Here is a 19,304-nt window from a genome sequence, read left to right on the forward strand (position 1 = left end):
TTGGTGAATGTGCCAATTGCCAGCCCTCCCCTCCAGGGACGAGTCTTGGGCTGATCAGGAGCCAGGGCCAGTGGTAGGGTGATTGTTCAGTGGAACAAACCAAGCCTCACCCGTGGCCCTTCTAGACTCCTGGCTCAACCCTGCAGCCCCTTCCAAGCCACGGTGCCATAGGTGCTCACCATCCCCTTTAGTAAGTGGGATCAGATCTCTTTTGGGGACTGCATGTGTGGGGGTAGGGGTGGGGGTCCTGCAAGCTTCTTGTACTTTAGGAGTTTTGCACTTTAGGAATTTTCTTCAGGATTAGCCTTTCCTTTACAGAGGTCACTGGCTGAGCTACAGCTTTGCTGATTAAAAAAACCCTCGCCAGTCAGCGCTGATTCCCTCCGTGAAGCCCTTCCTCTTCCCTCTCCCCCACAGCTCTTACCACTGTGACTTCACACATTCCAAAGTGGTCTCCAACCTCCACTTGCACCTTCTCCCCTCCCCCCACGTGTAGCTCATTTGGGTTACAAGAATTCACCTTCAGGAGGAATTTCATTTTACATCTTAGTTGACGAGGCATTCCACTTTGTTTCCCAGGGACCCATTTAGATTCTGCCTGTCTTGTAAGGTGGACAAAAAAGGGAGTCGCTTATGTGGTGGTTATCACTACCATGTCAAGTTGTGGCTGCCTTAGAGAAACTCAGGTTGCTGGGTGATGGTGGCATTGACCTTTATCTCCTATGTTTTGTTTTTACTTCTTTTTGGATTAGGGGTCTAATTATACTTGTAAACTTTGAATGCCATAGGCTAAAACAAAACAAAGACTTTTGAGGTTCAGAGAGAGGTTAAGTGACTGGTCTAAGATGACACAGCTAGAGAACGCTGAAGCCAGAATTCAAATCCAAGTCTCTCTCTCTCCCGCCGTATGCTTAACTGACACGATATTTAGAACTTATATTAATATATTATATATCATACTGGAATCAGAAGTTTCTTGTTGTACCGTGTGTAGGCAAAATCTCAAGACTCCAAGGAGGCTGGTTTCCTTATGCCATGATTAAGGTGTGAAATATTTCAAAAGCAGTGAGGACCAGAGGAAGGTATCAGTAGTACTATCTTCAAGGTTAGAGTCGTATTTAGAAACACGTCCCTAATTTGGGCAACACTTTCACTGGCTATCTGGGCAAAGATCAAACTGCATACATTTCTGTACCCCCGTCCCCACCTGTTTGTTAAGAAAGTAGCTCGTGCTTGAAGATGTAGTTTTGCAGCCTGGGCAGGTGAGAATAGTTAATGGGGATGTCATATTTGCTCTTCCTTGCTGGATTATTTCTAAGACTCAGTTCTTGTTTTCTAATCGATCATGTTGACAAAAAGAAAATACACACACACCAGTGTTACAAAACCTTGTATTAATCATTTCCCTTCACTTTCAATATAACGTTGATATGAAATATAGCCATGATTCTTAGTTACATGGGAGGAAATGAGTAATAAATATATTGTAGCAAGTTTAAACCACAAGGGTGTTTCACTGGTAACAACATTTGAAAACTGTACACTTGCAAAGAAAGCATGTTCAAACATTAGTATATCTGTATATCAGTAAAGCTTTTACATGTAACAAACATGCTCTTTCCATATATGACAAAATTTAAAAAATATGCATTGCTTGGCAACATGAGCTAGGCAAAAATATTTCTTTGTTCACTAACTTTATACAGGAAAACAGGACGCAAGGCATGCATGTACAATACGGATGCCTTCATGGGCATGCAACAGAAGAGAGCTTTTTAAAAGTCAGTTTACATTAGGCATAAATACATGAGGGTTATATATTAATAAGGGAGGAAGTTTCTGTTTGACATTATGAACATTCCTGTTTTCTTCCTATTCCTCCCAGAGGAATACACATTCACCTTTAAGTAAAGATAAAGGAATTACAAAAAAATAAAACTCACTTTGCAAACATCTCTGATGACTTGTAAAAAAGAAAGAAAAAGAAACAACATTAGTGTTATCACAGCTCCATGTGCAAATGATCCTTCTGTAGGTTCTGCTTGTAACAGGCACACCCGAGTGCCTTGGTTAGGCTGCTTCCCCGCACCCAGGCTGCAGAGGACTGTCGAGGTCATCTCCAGAGGGGCACCGCATGGGGCCTGCTTTGCCTCCCCACGCTGCCCTCCTGGGTTGCAGGCCCATGCATGGGGCCCCAGCTCAGCTCTCAGCCCGGGCTCTGGGGATACACATCTACAAACCTTGCACTGGCAGTTGCTACAAGAGGTGCAGAAGGACAAAAGACCCGGAGGAGGCTCCCATTCTGTAAAAGGCAGCCAGTGACACCTCAAAAGAAAATCTCAGTTTCCCTCAGTGTCTCTTCAGAATGAATGGGAGTGGCGGGGGTGGGGGGTAGGGGGTAGGGGGGTGGCAGCTGCAGCTCCAATCCTGAGTATCAGAAAGGAACCCTCCATACCCAGGATTTGAGAGCTTGGTACAAAACAGCTGTCCCCGGCAGGCAGACCCAGCGGCATCTATTTTGCTGGCTGGCTCTCGTTTAAAAAGTGAAAATTCAACAAAAGCATGTGAAAAAACATATCAGCAGCAATGTTTCATGTCGTGGACACAGTTCATGTGTTTCTTCCTACTGTTTCTGGTAAGAAACCTCTATGAATAAAAAGCACCAATAAAACATCATACATGATAACAATATTGTAGAACACCACTGTCCCTGGGACAGTGTCGAGATGCCAAGTTGACACACTGCTTAACTCAGAACAAGGGGGAGGGGGGAACCCACGTAGTGAAATAGATTTTACTCTTGAGATTTTTTTTTTAAATCGTTTTCTATTTACTTAATATAAAACAGTTGCATTTGGGGATCAATGGGTAAATACAAAAAAAAAAGGCACTGCCGCTTTATTACTAAATATCCGACTTCACAGCCTTATGCATGCAACTGTTTCTTTTATAAATAAAATTCTTTTGCTTTAGGATTTTTAAATTGAGCTGTATACCTGCAGTCAACACAGGACTCAAAACAAGATGGGGATAGGCTCCTAAAATTCATCAGAACACTCAACTTAAAAAAACAAAACACTAATATAGCAAAACACAACTAAGTAAATCTATACACAGTCAATGAAAAATAAGCTTTTCTTTTCTTAAAAAAAGAATTATGTTGTTATTAATAACAGACTTTATCATGGTTACCAGCCATAGCAAGTTAATAAGTAACATATCCAAAATAATCTCTCTAATAATCAGATAACCATTGTTTCTATATTCAGTGAAGGAATAAATAGAAATTCAGATTTGCAAATACTTTTAAGGTCTTCTTCCTTTTAAAGGATTCATGCTAATGTGATTGTGTTCACAATCTGTTTTCTGATAACACGAGTCTTTATGGATACGTGTGTTTTGCAGCAGATCGGAAAGCCTTCTCCTTTCTCTACCCTTGTTTTCTCTCCTCTGTATTAACTTTCTCATCAGCATCCCCCAAACACATCCTCAAACCCTCTTGGCCTTACCTTTGGCCTTCATCATTTTGACATATTCTTCCTGCCTTACATGTGATCGTCCATCCCAGCACATTCCCCAACATTATGCTTGTTTAGAAATGGGATGTGAGGGATGAAAGTTAATGGCACTTGGTTAAAAAAACAACAACAAAAAAATGCTGCTTCTTTCTGCACATGGATTTGCACCTTTAGAATTTAGTCACCCCAAGGAGAGGTCTAAATGTTTTTCTTCTCTCTCTTTTCCTCTCTCTCTCTCTTTTAAATGCACAGCATGAAATTATGGATTCAAGCTTTCTGGGCTCACTAAAGGCTCTGGTTAAGGTACTCAAAGCCTTTTGCATTGCAAAGAGGTCTCAAAAACCTGACCACAGCATCCTGGCTGGGCTGGGTGTACATTTTAACCTTGATGGTAAAAGAAAGTTGTTTGGATTTTATTAAGCCCTTTTAAATCTGTGTAATTCATTTACTTAAAAAAATAACCATAAGTGAGTGCAATAATTTTCATGGTCTGATCTAATTAATTGTGACTCTGACTTCACTTAAAAAAAAAAGAGGCATCATTCTCACTCATTTAATAAACAGGCCTTATACCCTTTCTCCCTGATCTCGCCTCTGGCTGAGCATTTATACCATCATCTACACAACCCAATTTTCCAGTGCAGTGCACAATTCCCTTTTGATTTCCACTAATACCTTCCACGGCATCAAATTCCAAAACACAGTCTTTCTTGCCCTTAAGAAATAGAGCTATTACTTAGTGGTACCATAGTTTGTTAATCTCTCACCATGCAATGAGCGTTTCTCCCCCCCTCCCTTCTGTGTGGATGGATAAATCAGCTAACTATACAGCACATCTGACTCACTGTGTGGATAGAACCTTCCTTCCCACTTCTGCTTTTACTGCCACCTGGGAGGGTGGGGCTGGACTGCATGAGCCCAGTGCCTCCTACTTGTTCTCTCTGACACTTGCCAACTGACCCTTCACGCACTGTTGCTGGGTCTTTCTCTCTTCTTCCTCAGCAGGGACTTGACTGAGCCCCTGCGGCTCGGGTTCCTCTAGGAAACCCTGCTGCACATGTTTTAATCTCACTTTCTGGATATTAGACCTCTTGTAAGGGAAAAGCATCACCCTCCACCATGGAACTGGGACCCACCTGGGTGTCTGTGGAGCCAGGTCAGCAGTGCTAAGATGAAGCCCATGGGGAGGGTGGGAAGGAAGCTAGGTCTTTAGATGAGAAGCAAATCCAGCCCAGAAAGAGGCCGCAAGGTGTGTTTAGAATCTCTGGGTGACCTGTGAGCAAATCTGTAACTGATCACATGCTGCCATCGTCCTTGTGTCCTTTCCTAGTGCTGTGTACATTCCGGCCACATCCTCATCCTTCAAATCCACCCACAGGCTCCTCCCACCTAATGGTGAAAGACAGCAACTCAGACCGACGTGACTATATCCCATCTTCCCAAGAAGCAGAGCTCGGCAGCCATTTCAAAAGACAACCCTGCTGCTATTATAAAAATAGAAGGAAAAAAAATGAATCCATAACAACAATAAATCCTTTTACAAAAACCATAGTATGAAGAGAAGTTCTACCCAAACTCTTTACACATTATGTACCCTTTAAAATTCTTATGTAAACAATACACAAATCAAAGTTTATCTGAAATTTTGCTGGAGGGAATTTCTTCCTTCTTGTCCCTGTTGCCATTTGACCTTCTCCTGTGGCTGTTTCAAGCAGGGCGTCAGGGAACCCAATCAGGGGAAACAGAAACAGGCGAGCCGCCATCTTGCTTTGGTCGCATGGGTCCACCATCTCCTTCTGTGGCCTGACTGGGAAGCCAGGCTCTCTAAGAGGGCTCCCCAGGCGAGGGCTTCTGCCTCCCTCTTGTGTCTCTCATCTCTCTTTCACAGCAGCCATCCCCACCCCTTCCATCCAGGAAGCCATTCACATCCCTCCCCCACCCCACCCCCAGTCCCACCATTTCCCTAGAGAATCCTCTCACCAGGCACACCAAACCATCCCATGACAGAAACAAATGACCACATAACCAATCCCAGGTCTACTGATATGTTTACAAGGATGACCTACGCTCTCACAAAATCAAAATGGGCGAGGGACCAGGGGAAATGGGCTGCAAAGTATCTTGGAGGATTCTATGCAACCATGAAGATGGCTGACACTGGACCCGCAGCAGTCGATTTCACGGCCAGCGCGGTCACTCTCATCTTCAGCTTCTAGATTGTGGAGGTCCGGTCAACCCCGTCTGGGAAAGAAGCAAAGGGTATAGGTGAGCGAAACAGTTATGTGTTGGCCCAGTAGCACCAGTGCCATGTGCGTTGGGTCTCCCAGTCTCTGAGAACAGATAAGGGCTTCATCATTCATTGGCAAATTCCACTCAACATCTGGGGGACAGTTTTTGTTTTTTTGCCAGGAGCCACATTGAGCCTGGGAACCAAGATGAAAAGACCCAATCCCTGCCTCTCTCAGGTACTCACATTCTAGGCAAGACACAGACATGAAGAAAGACAATGGTGTTAGGAGTGATAATTGGTATAAAGGACTATGTACCCAGACAGCAGGAAGGTGGAGGAACAATGTTTAAGTTGGCCTTGGAAGTCAAGGACCTTTTCATAGAGATACAAAATGACTTTTGTAGATGGTGCTGGTAGAAGCGCGTGCCTGATAAGGAGGATGCAGGAGAGGATGATGTGGAAAGGCCCTTGGCACATACATAGGTATGAATGATGGGTCATGGGGCCATGGGGCTAGGGAATGGGTTAGAGGTTTAGGATGAAGGATGAGGGGCTGAGTGGCAGGAAATAGGTCAGAAACACCAGGCAGGGGCTGTAGTAGACGCATCAATGGACCTGCATAGCTCCTGTCCCTTTCTTTGGAAGCATCTCCCTCTCTCACCAAGTCCTTGATGGAAGACTGAGAACAAAGCAGTTGTGGTTCTGTCCTCCACCACAGCTGAGCTGGATGGATCTGACTTAAACTGATCCAAACTCTCTGTTTCAAGAATCTGGTCAAAGGCAGAAACACCAGAGGAGGATGCTGTGAGCATTTGGAGCTGAAAAAGCCTGTAAAATTGTGAAAGACAAGGCCATCCAGGACCTGCCTGTCTGCATTTTAGAGAACTGCAGAACCCAGGTGCAAAGCAGGGGACATGCACATCAGAGATGAGAAGCCATGAGACCGACAGACAGCAGGGGCTGCGATGGCTGCCCAGTCTCTTTTCAGTCGTCTGCTTACATTGGGTTCTAGAAATCCCCAGAAGCAGACCCTCAGGGTCTGTGTACCATGAGCAGGAGCTTGGTCACAGCAGTTGAGGAATTTTAAGCAACAGTATAAGAAGCTCTGATTTTAGAATAGCTTTTCTGGCAGCTGTGACTGATGGTCTGAACCAAAGGACAAGACCAGTGGTTGGAAAGCCGGTTTAGAGGGCCCAACATTGGTCCATGTTGGATGGAGCTGATTAGGAGCTTATCCACTGAGGAGAGAGAGACGTGGATTTGTCATCACAGGAAGTAGAAAAGACCGTTCAGTGACCACTGGTGAGGATGGGGGAGCTGCCAAGTGCCCCCCTGACTGCTGGTGTCTAAAGGTCAGGCAATGGAGCCCCATCTAAGTCCCAGGGTAGCAAAGCTGACCTTCCAAGATGGAGCATCTCTAGTCACAGGCAGGATGAGGGTGGGAGACAGGAGCAGCAGAGTGCTCCAGGGAGAGTGAGAGCCCACCTCTGGGGTTTCCCGGTCTCTTGTTGGTGGTGCCAGGTTGGCAACTCTGCCAGTTAGAATGTGGAGGAGAAATGCCTCTTTGAAATTTTTGTTGGGGTCATTATAGGTTCACATGCAGTTGTAAGAAATGGTCTAGAAGGACTCCATGGTACCTTGCCATGATTTCTCCATGGAGACAATTTGCAAAACCATAGTACCATAGCGTAAATGCCATATGGACAATTCATTGATCTTACTTAGATTTCCCCAGTTTTGCCTGTAATGTGTATGATGTGTGTCTGTTACGTTCTGCACAGTTTTGGGAGAGATTTTAAAGGAAGGAACAAACCCTTGGCGGTATTCAAAGCATTGAATCACCAATCCTAGTGGCTACAGATATTAACCTCTAAATAATAACTTTTTACCTTCTGTGGTGTCAACCTGAGCCTGCCTTTTGAGGGTTGGCCCTGCAGTGGTCCTGGGAGAAGAAGGGTGTGCACATGCCTGTGGGTGTGTGCAGAGATCTCTATGGTTGGTGGAGTCACCCCTCTCATCTCTAAAGGTGCAGTGTACACTCTTGCTGGGGCTCATGGGCTACTCATCAATGCCAAACCTTCAGAGCTATAAAAGTGTGGAGTTGGAGACATGTAAATCTGCATGCACCCACCACCAAGCTGCGTTTTCATTGAATTCCAACCCCATGACTCATCATCCAAGGACTATGATTCTCATCTGCAGGGAAAGCACCAATCAGTAAATCCAGAATATTTGTAGTTGTTCAAGCAGTACATTCAGAACTCCAGGGGGTGCCATTCAACATCATAGGTTTTACGGTTAGTATGACATTTTCCAACAAATGACGGCTTGGTGGCTTGAGAAAGTAACTTGCACAATCTCCATATTGACTGTGTGTGGGGCTGATAAGTCTCAAGAGTGGGGTAAGTGGAGAAGATAAGAAGGAAGAGCAAGGTAAACCCCAGAAAATCAAAGAGTGGACCATGTCTTCTTCTCCATGCGTGATTCACTGCAGACTCAGCTGGGAGGAGCCTTGCTTTTGTAGTGGTGGGCATGCCTGCCCACAGCGTCTTCTGCAGGAGGACAGTGGCCAGGCTTGGCATTTCATCTTACTGATTTTCTCAGACCACTGACCAGGAGTGTACCCAACAGAGCTTGAAGAAAGCCTCAAAGACTCACAGACCAAGATGGCAGAGGCAACCTCTCCATTCTGTTGGAGGGGCCTCAGGGTGAGAAAAGATGGAAAAGGAAGGCCAAAGAGAAGAGTGGCTTAGACTGGCAGCAGGAGGGCAGCAACTCCTGGAGGAGACCATGGAGACCAGAGATGTCAGCATGAAAGGATAGGCCCCTGAGGCCCATGGACCCGTCATGTTAGAGTGGCCTTTCTGGGATATGGGGTCCCAGGAACTTGACACCCTCCTTCTCTATTCCTGAGTCACAAGTAGGGGGCACCTCTTTTATTCTGCTTTCTTCTCCCTTGTCACTTATCTTCCAGTGAAATGACTTCATTTGTTGGCATTCTGTCCCCATCAAGGTCATCTCCCCTGGCACCTGGCAGGGGCCAGCCAGCGGAGGGATGCTGTCATAGTGGGAGGACACATTGCCAGTGCCCAGCTAGGCCACCCTGAACTTAATTTGCATCCTCTGCTCAGGAAACTGCTTACAAGGCTTCCCACCGGAGGAGATTTATTGGGAAAAAACACAGCAATAAAAAAGTTTAGGAGATTAACAAGATGAAAACATTAGCAAAAACTCATCAGTTCAGAGAGGTATTCTGTAAAAATGGAATTATGGAAAGGAAAGGATTTCCTAAAAAAGGAAATCTTTTCAATGAAAACCTCCCTTTAAGAAAAGACCTTTTGGGGCTGGGTGCAGTGGCACATGCCTGTAATCTTAGCGACTCAGGAGGCTGAGGTAGGAGGATCATGAGTTTGAGGCCAGCTTCAGCATCTTAGAGAGGTCCTAAGCAACTCAGCAAGGCCTTATCTCAAAATAACAAGTAAAAGTGCTGGGGTTGTAGCTCAGAGGTAAGTGCCCTTGGCTCCAATCCCCAGTACCAAAAAACAAACAAACAAACAAACAAAAAAAAAAGAATTTGGCATTCTTGCTACCAATGATGTTAGTATTTAGAAGTTTGATAAGAACTTCCAAAAATGCAGGTATTTGAGATACAGCCAATTCTAGGGAAAAGGTCAGTTCTCTTTGCTAACTCAAAGGCATTAAAAGATGGAGCTGGGCTCCTCACCTGTCAGCTATGTGGGGCAGGAGAGCACCTGCCTGACCACCCAGGGTCTGGAGGCTTTGAAACTTCTAGGATCTAAGCAGCCATGGAGAGAGCAGTGATTTGCAAATAGGTTCCATAGAACTCGAGAGGAGGTCACAGAAGGAGTTGGGCCTTTTCGCCATCTGTTTTGTCTGAAGCCCTGCGAGGTCACAGTGGTCCTGGTACCAAGGTCAGGTGGGTGTAGTCCCAGGCTTCCATTTTGCTCCATACAGAACATTTGTCTGTTTTACATTTGGTGTCAAGATAAGAGTGTGTTTGCGGAGACTAAAAATCTAAACCCCTGGTCTGGAGGACAAAGCTTTCTGGAGCAGTAGCTAACAGCAGCCTTTGGGCCTACTGCAGCTAATGGACAACCATGGAGCCTCTAGGTGTGTGGACAGCCCATCTCTGGGGTGAGGTAAGCATATCCAGGCTGCAAAAGGCTATGGGGAAGTCCCATGGGTGGCCTTTCAGCATCTCTGTGACCTAGAGACTCTCAGGAGGGTGGCAGGAGGTGGTGGACATTTCCTCTCCTTGGCCTGCCAGCAATCCACAAATATGCAGATCCAGAGAAAGGTGCCTGCTTGGTACCAGGAGGGTGCCAGGGCTTCCCGGACAGCTATGAGGAGGTAGGCTGCAGGCCAAACCCATGGGGAAGCACCGCTGCCTCGGGGAGCGCCTCATGGTACCAGTCCTGCACCCTGCAGCCTACGCTTCCATCTCGGCTGTGGACACGCAGGCGCACCCAAGCCATCCCTGTCACTTGGTGAAGGACAGCTCAGATTGCTTGGAGCTCCAGGAGTCATGCAAGCCCTTTGCAACTGGGGGATATAAAAGCAAGCAGGGATCTTTGTTTCAAAACTTCTATTTTTAGAGCACGTTGGGATATGCTTGGCCCAGACTGGGGGATCCAGTGCCGAGAAGGAAAGCATCCAGTGCTGTGGGGGATGTTCCTGCTAGAAGCCACGTCGTGTGTGCCTGACTCCTCCCTGAGTTTGGCTGGGACAACTGTTGTGATGGGTTCCAATGTGTCCTGGGGGAGGAGCCTCTGGGGGCTGGCTTTGGTCTATTTGGTTTCCAGGGCCCTGACTCACCTCCCAGGAAGGGAGGGGAGCAGAGCATGGTAGGCCACGTGGCGGGTGCGGCCAGATGAGGGTCCAATAGCATGTCAAGGCTGCTTTCTCCCCATTTCCTGCCAACTCTCCTGTCCCCTTCCCCAAAGCTGCTGCCAGAGTGCAGATGGAAGATGGCCACAATCATCCCGGTACATAGTGAGGAGGACAGGAAGGGAGGACACTCACCTCCCAGGGCATGCTCGGTCATACTGAGGCACAAGGACTCCAGCCTGTTGTTGATGTCAGGTTCAGTCACAGGAAGCTGGAATTCTGCAAGGACAAAGGGTTATGTTGGTGACAGGGACATTAAGAACAAGGAGAAAGTATGCATGATGCCACATGCCAGGAGGAGAGTCTGGTGTGCCTCCCAGGGAGGACTTGGGGACCTTCATGGCCAACACGAAGGGCAAGTTACATTCGGGTTCCACCAACCTCTGAGCTGTTAGACACAGAGGCCACTGTGGACACAGGCAGCTGGAAGAAGACTGGTGGCTAAAAATAGCTGGTCAGAGTCATAGTCTATCACTCCTCTCAGACCCCTCCAGCAGCTTCCTATCAGAGTAAGAGCCAAACTCTGGCTATGGCCTGCAAGGCCCCACATGATCTAGTCTCTAGTTACCCTCCCTGTCCTCATAAACTCTCCCCTTCCTTTTGCTCCATCCCAATCTCTTTCGACCCCAGGGCCTTTGCACAGTGTTCCCTCTGCCTGGAATCCCAGTTCACAGATCCTCATGGCTCATTCTCTCCCTGCCTTCATAGCTTGGGCTCAGAAGGGACTTTATCAAGAGACAGAGAACCTTCGCCTGCCACACTACCCATTTTCTCCTGCTTTTTCTTCTTTGTAGCCTCCACCAACCTCAGACATATTATGGATTTTCCTTCTGCCTTCCCCAGTTGAATGCTTGGGTCATCAGAGCAGGACTTAGCCCTTCCCCCTGCTTTCTTAGGAGGAGCAGAGTAGGAGCCTTACTTCCAACCTTATGAGTACCTCTTCTGAGTGCCAGGTGCTTCTGAGATGCCAGGTCCTGCCCAACAAAGGAACTGCCCAACAAAGCCCAGTTCCCAAGTGGGCCTCTGAGAGGCTGAACCTCTCATCCATCAGGACTAGTTGGCTAACATGGAGCCAGGACAGGACCCATGTCTGACTCCAGAGTCAATGCCCTCCTGCCTGCCACAGTGACTATGGGTGGCTGTCACCATACTCAGCCTCCAATACACTTTAGCAGGAAAGGCTGAGATGCATACTCCAAGGGCACTAAGGGATCAACTCCCACTTCTCTACCATCTGGACCCTCTCCATCTCCCCAGGTTTGGAGCTTACCTCTCCCGAGTGGGAGAACCTCCTCCTCTTTCTGGCTAGCGACCCACACTGTCAGAACCTTCCTGTTCCTCATCCTGCAGGGTCCTTGAGTGTCTTTAACTACCTGGGGGCATCTTGCAACAGTGATAATACTTTCCTGTCTCTCTCCATCCCCATCATACCCATCCCTGGCTTCTGCACAATTCATACATGTCTGCTGATTGGTGAAAACCATGCATTAAGAAATAGCAGGATCCCAGCGACTCAAGAGGAGGCTGAGGCAGGAGGATTGTGAGTTCAAAGCCAGCCTCAGCAAATGGCAAGGCACTAAGCAACTCAGTTAGACCCTGTCTCTAAATAAAATACAAAATAGGGCTGAGGATGTGGCTAAGTGGTCGAGTGCCCCTGAGTTCAATCCCAAGTACCAAAAAAGTCCCAGAAGGGTTGTTGGCATGCAGTATGTTCCAAGTGATTAAGAGGTCTCAACATTGTCACAACTTTCCTATGTGAGCAGGGAAACTGATCCCTTTCTTGGTCCTTTAGTTCTAAAGTGGGAAAGAAAAAGCATCTTGGGGTCCAAATTTCAGGTCATTTCCGGGCTCCTTCATTTGTCCACCAGGGGGCACATGGGACCAGAGAGGGAGAAAAGGATCCCACTGAGGTTGGCGGTTTGGTGGGATAGGAAGTTCAAACCAGTGACCAAACCAAAGTATTTGTTTTCTTTGATTAACTATATATTAAGATCTTTCGCAATTTGTGTTTCTCATTACCAGCTAATTCAGAGGCAGATGTCGTTTCCGTTATTTAAAATTCTCAGAGAGGAGGCTGGCAAAATGGATCGATATGAGAAGCCCTGGGGAGCAGACCGTGTTCTGTCTGCCATGAGTTCCAGCATGGATGGGTTTGGAAGACAACTGGGCCAATTCCTGAGTGGATGGAGGCCAACTGAGCTTCCAGGGAAGTTGGGAGCCAGAAAAAAATGGCAGGAGTATCTCTTGCCCCACCCACTAGTTGCTGCGAAGAGCAGGGCTGGGGCAATTAGATAATCCCAGAGGGAAGAATATTTTTGTATTTTCATCCATTCATGTGAAAATCATATGCATGCAAAAATTAGCAGTCTTCAGGGTGTGAAATCTATAAAATAGAAACACAATTTTATATATAGCTAGTTAGCAAATAAGAAAAAAAACAAACCTCAGCAATTATAGCCATCCATATGCTCATTGTAAGATTTAGTTTACTCTCTAGCGCTCCCCTTTAAACAAACACTGTGGAGAGATTTGGATAAATAAAGATGCTCGACATTTGGAGAGGAGCGTCTCAGCTGCAGGATTTCTTGCCAACATGCAGCAAAATGCCATTTTCCAAGCCTGGGATTGAATGTTCCAAAAAGGGGGCTGAGAAATGCAGGGCTCTCTGCTCCAGCATCTCCAAACCTCCGTGGCTGCTCTTTTCAGTGGGGAGTTGGTATTCTTGCTCTCTCACCTCCGGCTCTTCATGCTGATGCACTAGGGAGCTGTGACCTCGCTACTCTCAGGGTGGCTCTTAAAAATCCTAAGTCTTGGGAGAAGCCCATATGTTCACATTGCATAGTTTCCTAATAGTGTGACTTTTTAATTGTGTATTTGATAAAAACAGATCACTGGCTTCTTGCCATACACTCAAGACAAAGGAAGACTAGTTGGATAGATGACGACTTCCATTTCATACTAGAAACCCTCAGTGATGTGTGGCTTGAGGGACAGAACCCTCCACAAAGCCCTAGAGAGGCATTTGGGCAGTTCCTGGCCCACATTAACCACCAGGCTGCCTCTGCTATGGCTCCTGCAAACCTGAGGGCTTCTCTTAGTTATCCAGACCCTGGTAGACATAGCTGCAAGTCCTTGGTAAGGCAAAAGGGAAAGGTGCCTCCTGACTGAGCTGTCTTTGCTGTTGTCCAAAATAGGTCTATTTCTTTAGCTTAGGTGACATCTCTAAGTATAGGCTTAGCAGCCTTATCTAAAAATTCAGAATCTGAAATCTGAAACTCTATGCTGACATGATGCTCCAAAAGTTTGATTTTGGAGCACTTCAGATTTTAGATTTTTCAGATGAAATGTTTAATTGATAAAGTCTGTGCAAATATTCTAAAATCAAAAAAACTTTGATATCTGAAACACTCTGGTCCCAAGTACTTTTGGATAAGGGACATTCAACCCATATTAGGTATTCTTTTCCTCACCATTAGAGCATTCTAGGATTTAGTGAGGATTCTTAGGGTCAAGGTCATGGAAACTTAATTGTCCCTTTTCAGAAGTCCCCTGGTTTCAAGGCCCAGGGTCAAGAGGAGGCTGGAAGGGAGTAGCTCCCTCTCTCCAAGAGGTGCTGCTGTGGAATCCATTTGAAGAGCATATGTGGCTTGTCCTTGTCAGACACTGGCCCTTGGGCTGAGTGTTATGTCCATGGCACCTACCATGAAATTCTGCATTGTTCTCTTCAAGGCACTGAGGCTGAGTGTAAGAAGCCAATTTATCTAGAACTTTAGAATAAGCAATAGGCTGGTTGTTTTGGGGAAAAATCTTTAGAACCCTACTTTTTTTTTTTTTTTTTTTTGCATGTGGTTCTGTGAGAGGAAAGGGTGAGATTTCCAGGATACAGCCCTGTGAGGCGGACCAATCTTCCCTTCTGATAGTTTTCCTTTGAAGCCTTCTCTGGGTCTCTCTGTACTTTTCTCATCAGTACCCCTGGGTCAAGGAGCCTGCCTCCATGGTCTCGAGCACTGTGCTAGAGTCACTCCAACATCCTCTTTGACTGAGGGCAACTGAGTCTGGGTCAGCAGGACCAGAGCTGCTTCTAAAATAAAGGATCAGCCTCCAAACAAATTTTCCAGACGGGAAAGTACCCGGCCTTTGCGAGGAACGTGGCATTCTCTGGAAGTCACCCTTTTGTCAAGCTTGCATCCCCTTTGGTGAGTGTCTCAGATCTTGTCCTCCTCACTCGGGGAGGTCCAGCTTGGTGTTTCTTACTCATCCCAGAGGACAGTGAGAGGCAGTAACCCTGATAGCTCTCGAGGTCAGTCCTGGGAAACACCTGAAGCCTTTCCAGGAGGGCAGAAAGCAAAAAGTCAGCTGAGATGATCTCCAAGGGACCCTTGGATAATGTGGAGCCAGGAAAGAAAGAAGTGCCTTACAACACAAATCCAAGCAGGGCAACTGATCCTTGAAACACAGCTGGGGGCCGGTTCTAGTCCCCAGTCTTCTGTGTTCTTCTTTGGAGATATTTTAAATCTTCCACACTAGTGGAATTACTTTTAAGTGTACAGAATCCAGTCTTCCTTAGAATGCACTGTATGCTACATGATTGCCCAAGTGGTTTAAAATAGATGCCTTGAAGACGTCTCAGGGCCAGGAGGAAAACACTACCTCCTAAAACAGTTTTTCCAGTATTGAATTTTGGGTTGTTATGTATCTTTATTTCATTTTGTGTTCACTGTTACTTCTGTTCGTGTAACAATAAGAGCTACATTCTTGTTTTCCTGATTTCCATTGTCCTGATAAGGCATTTCTTTCTTTTTTTTTTTTTCCTTCACAATGCTGGGGATCAAACCCAGGGCCTCATGCATGCTAGGAAAGCACTGAGCTACATCCCCAGCCTCTGATATGACACTTGTAGTTTCTGGTCCTAGCACCTAGCCACAAGCTCCCAGAAGTTTCTATAGTTAACTGGGTCAAGCTGCTTTGTGTGGAAGGGCCCATCTCTCTATGATGAGCCTTGTTAGGGCCTGGCCTAGTGGTTAGTATCTGTGGAGGCTCCTGCTCAGGATACAGGAAAAGCTGTCTTGACAACACTGGTTTGATTGGCAAGGGCACAAGATGTATTTGGAGCAAAGGCTGAGGAGCACTGCTATTGGCACAGACTTTCTGCAGCCTCTTTTCCCTTCAGTGAGGGATTCTGGGTCCTGGCCATGTCCTGCCTCATCCTTCATGGCCATATCCCAGAAGCTGCCACCTAGCATGGTGCTGAGTATGTCGGGCAGAACTTGGAGTGGCTCCGTGGAGTGCTCACCAGTTTATTTGAAATTTGCAGTAACTTTGTTCCCATGTTTTGGCCATTATTAGAAATGCTGTAGTTCATTAAGGCCTGGCTGGATGTGGGCTTATAATGCTTGAGAAAGGGATAATTTTTTTTTTAAAAAAGAAATCTCAAGGGCTCCAAAGTTCTAAGTCCAGTATGCAAAGCAAATTTATTTAGAGACTTTCAGATTACTACTTTGAAGGAAAACTGAAGACAAACTGGTCTATATGATTGCCTCTGGAATATGGGGCTATGGGACAGGTAGGGGAAGGGATACTTTCCTCATAAGTCCTGTATTATTTGATTATTTAACTATGAGAACAAGAGACTTTGGGTGAAATGATCATAAATTCATGGTTCTCCCTGAACATGGCATTGCTCTTAAACAGTGCAGGAGAAACAAAGGTCCAGCCCAGAAACCATATCAACAGACCCAAAGTGCTCAGGGATGGGACTCCTCTCAGGAAGTAGACTGTTTGGGCCTGGTCTTCCCAATTAAGATGGGGAAAGTACAGCAAGAATAAAGAGGAAGGGGGATTGGAGACTAGGCAAAATGAGGCAGGAAGGAAAGGACAGGTGAAGAAAAAATTGAGACGGCCATAGAGCATTAAGGATTGAAGATCAGTCATCTCTGCTAGGACTCCATGAGGCTGAAGGACAGCTAGGTTGACCACTGGGATTGAGGCAGGGTAAGGTGTTCATTCAAAATTAAAGATCTGTTCATGTCCAGGATATCTTTAAATTCGTCCAGATTCTTCTTCTCCTCCTCCTCCTTCTTCTCCTCCTCCTCCTCCTCCTCCTCCTCTCTTCTTCTCCTTCTCCTTCTTCTTCTTCTTTTTTTTGTGGTGCTTGGGAATTGAACCCTGGCCTTGTGTCTGCGAGGCAAGCACTGGTACCATGAGCTACATGCCCAGCCTCTTTTTAAAATTTTATGTTGAGTTTTGGGTCTTGCTAAGTTGTACAGACTGGCTTTGACCTTGTGATCTTCCTGCCTCGGCCTCCTGAGGAGCTAGGATTATGGCATGTGCCACCCACCTGGCCCAGATTCAATGTTACTGAGAATGAATTATACAAAATTCTGCATGAGAACACAGCATTGGCCTAAATGACCCAGAGGGAAGGCGTTCACAACCCTCCTAAAATGCCTACAAGTGTTGTAATAGAAAAATAAAGAAGGGGAGGGTGGGGAGGAGTTTTAAGCAGGAGTGAGCAAATGAGTTTTAGAAGTCAAGGAGCAATTTTTATAGCAATGTGGTTGTTGCTTCCTTTCCTGACATGCCTTTTTCTGGGGTGGATCTCTCCAACATCCTCCCAACCAGCTCACCTCTAGCCTGCTTCCCCATTTATACATTCCTGCCTGAACCAGAACTCAAAAATCTCCCATCTCTAACAATTAGAGAAATAAAAAAAAAATACTCCAAGATTTCATCTCACTCCAGTCAGAATGGCAGCTATTAAGAATACAAACGACAATAAATGTTGGCGAGGATATGGGGGAAAAGGCACATTCATACATTTCTGGTGGGACTGCAAATTGGTGCCGCCGTTCTGGAAAGCAGTATGGAGATTCCTTGGAATCTGAATGGAAATAACATCTGACCCAGCTATCCCTCTCCTCAGTTTGTAGCCAAAGGACTTTAAATAGCACACTACAGTAATGCAGCCACATCAATGTTTATAGCAGCATAATATCTAAATTGTGGAACCAATCCAGATGCCCTTCAGTAGATGAATGGATAGGGAAAGTGTGGTATATGTACACTCAGCATTAAATATTACTCAGTATTAAAAGAGAAAAATCATGGCATTTGCAGGTACATGGATGGAGTTGGAGAATATTATACTAAGTGATGTAAGCCAATCCCCAAAAACCAAAGGCTGAATGTTTTCTCTGATATGAGGAAGCTGACTCATATTGGGGATTGGTGGGGAGCATGGGAGGAATGGAGGAACTTTAGAATGGAGGGAGGGGATGGAAGGGGGCATGGGAGAAGGAAAGACGGTGGCATGAGATGGACATCATTACCCTAAGTACACATATGAAGACCCAAATGGTGTGAATATACTTTGTGTATAACCAGAGTTATGAAAATTGTGCTCTATATGTGTAATATGAATTGAATTGCATTCTACCGTCATATATAAAAAATTAGAATAAACAATTAAAAAAAATCTCCCATGAATTCCCTATTGAGAGGGGCCAGATTCTGTGCTTTTCAGCTTATATTCAAAGTTGTCCTCACCCCTCCATCAGGACTATAATCTACAGCTGTCTCCGTCTGCTTGCTGCTACTCTAGCCAGATCCTTCAGCCTAGCCAGGGCTTCTGGGCCCGCAGTGACACTGTACCTGTGCAGTCTTGCTCCTGGACCGCTCCTGCCTGCTATTCTGCCTGCTCTCTTTCTACTCGTCACCCTCTGTCCCCTGAGGCTCCGTTCCATTTCCAAGAAGCTTCCTTGCCCACGTGGGGCCTCAGACACTTCCCTTCCTTGGAACCTCATGGGACCTGCCATGCAAAAGCGCTTCTACTGCCTAGGGTGGCGTTTTCCTACAGGTACGCCGGGGTGGGGGACATCTAGATAGGTTTATGGATTGCTTGTCTCAGAGTCTAAGAGGTGACAGCTTACAAGGAGAAAGGGTTCAAGGAACTCTTGGATTTGTATCATTCTGGCTACCTTGTTTCAGGAGGCGTGATGATTCAGTTGAACCAGCCTGAAATGGACCAAGTCATGTTCTTTAACCAAGTTAATGGAAAAATACTTCTCAAGGCAATCCTGAACCAGTTCAATACGATGGAGTTTTCTGTTTCACTCTCACTTTACACACACACACACACACACACACACACACAGAACCCCTCCAGTGATATCTCTGGCTTAATCAATCTAGAAATATGAATAGTATCAAAAATATCCCTGTCAGATTGCAAGTGACTCTGGGGCTCCACGTGCTGGCTCCCGGCCAAGCAGCCGCTATTCCTGCTGGTAAGGCACAGTTTAAAAAAGGAAAGACTTCCACAAGCTCAGAATGCGTGGTGACAGTCGAGGCTAAGCCCTTTCCAGCTGAGTGCGTGGGGCATCTATTCTGGCATCCTGGCCCCCGCCCTGTGTCAAGGGGGGGAGGAAGTGAGAGATCAAGGGCCCGGCCCTACCTGGCTGCTGGAACATCAGCATGTTCTGTGGAGAAGTGTGGACAGGCAGCGAGCGGGTCCTTTGGACGGAGCTGTGGGTGCGGCTGGGCATGCTGTTGCTGCCACCGGGGTTGGCGAACCAGAGGTTCTAGAGAGAAAGGCAAAGCGGGGGCCTGTTAGTCTAGACACTCTGGGGAAGAGAGGGGTAGCAGAGCCC

General features: G+C 46.3%; 1 protein-coding gene across 4 annotated transcripts in view; it reads right to left on the reverse strand.

Moving 5' to 3' along the window:
- Positions 1–1,377: 1,377 nt before the first annotated feature.
- Samd4a (sterile alpha motif domain containing 4A) overlaps positions 1,378–19,304 on the reverse strand; it is a 210,977-nt gene continuing 193,050 nt past the window's right edge. For all 4 annotated transcript variants that reach the window (XM_058584645.1, XM_058584647.1, XM_058584646.1 and 1 more), the window contains 3 exons: positions 19,109–19,235; positions 10,792–10,875; positions 1,378–5,759 (listed from right to left, as the gene is read on the reverse strand). In XM_058584645.1, coding sequence (XP_058440628.1) covers positions 5,731–5,759; positions 10,792–10,875; positions 19,109–19,235 — 240 coding nt within the window. In that variant the 3' untranslated portion in view covers positions 1,378–5,730. The remainder of the gene's footprint in view (positions 5,760–10,791; positions 10,876–19,108; positions 19,236–19,304) is intronic.

The sequence above is a fragment of the Marmota monax genome, unplaced genomic scaffold, assembly GCF_021218885.2.
Source record: "Marmota monax isolate L192 unplaced genomic scaffold, Marmota_monax_Labrador192_F-V1.1 WCK01_AAM20220418_F8-fsc00001, whole genome shotgun sequence".
NCBI classification, from domain to species: Eukaryota; Metazoa; Chordata; class Mammalia; order Rodentia; family Sciuridae; genus Marmota; species Marmota monax.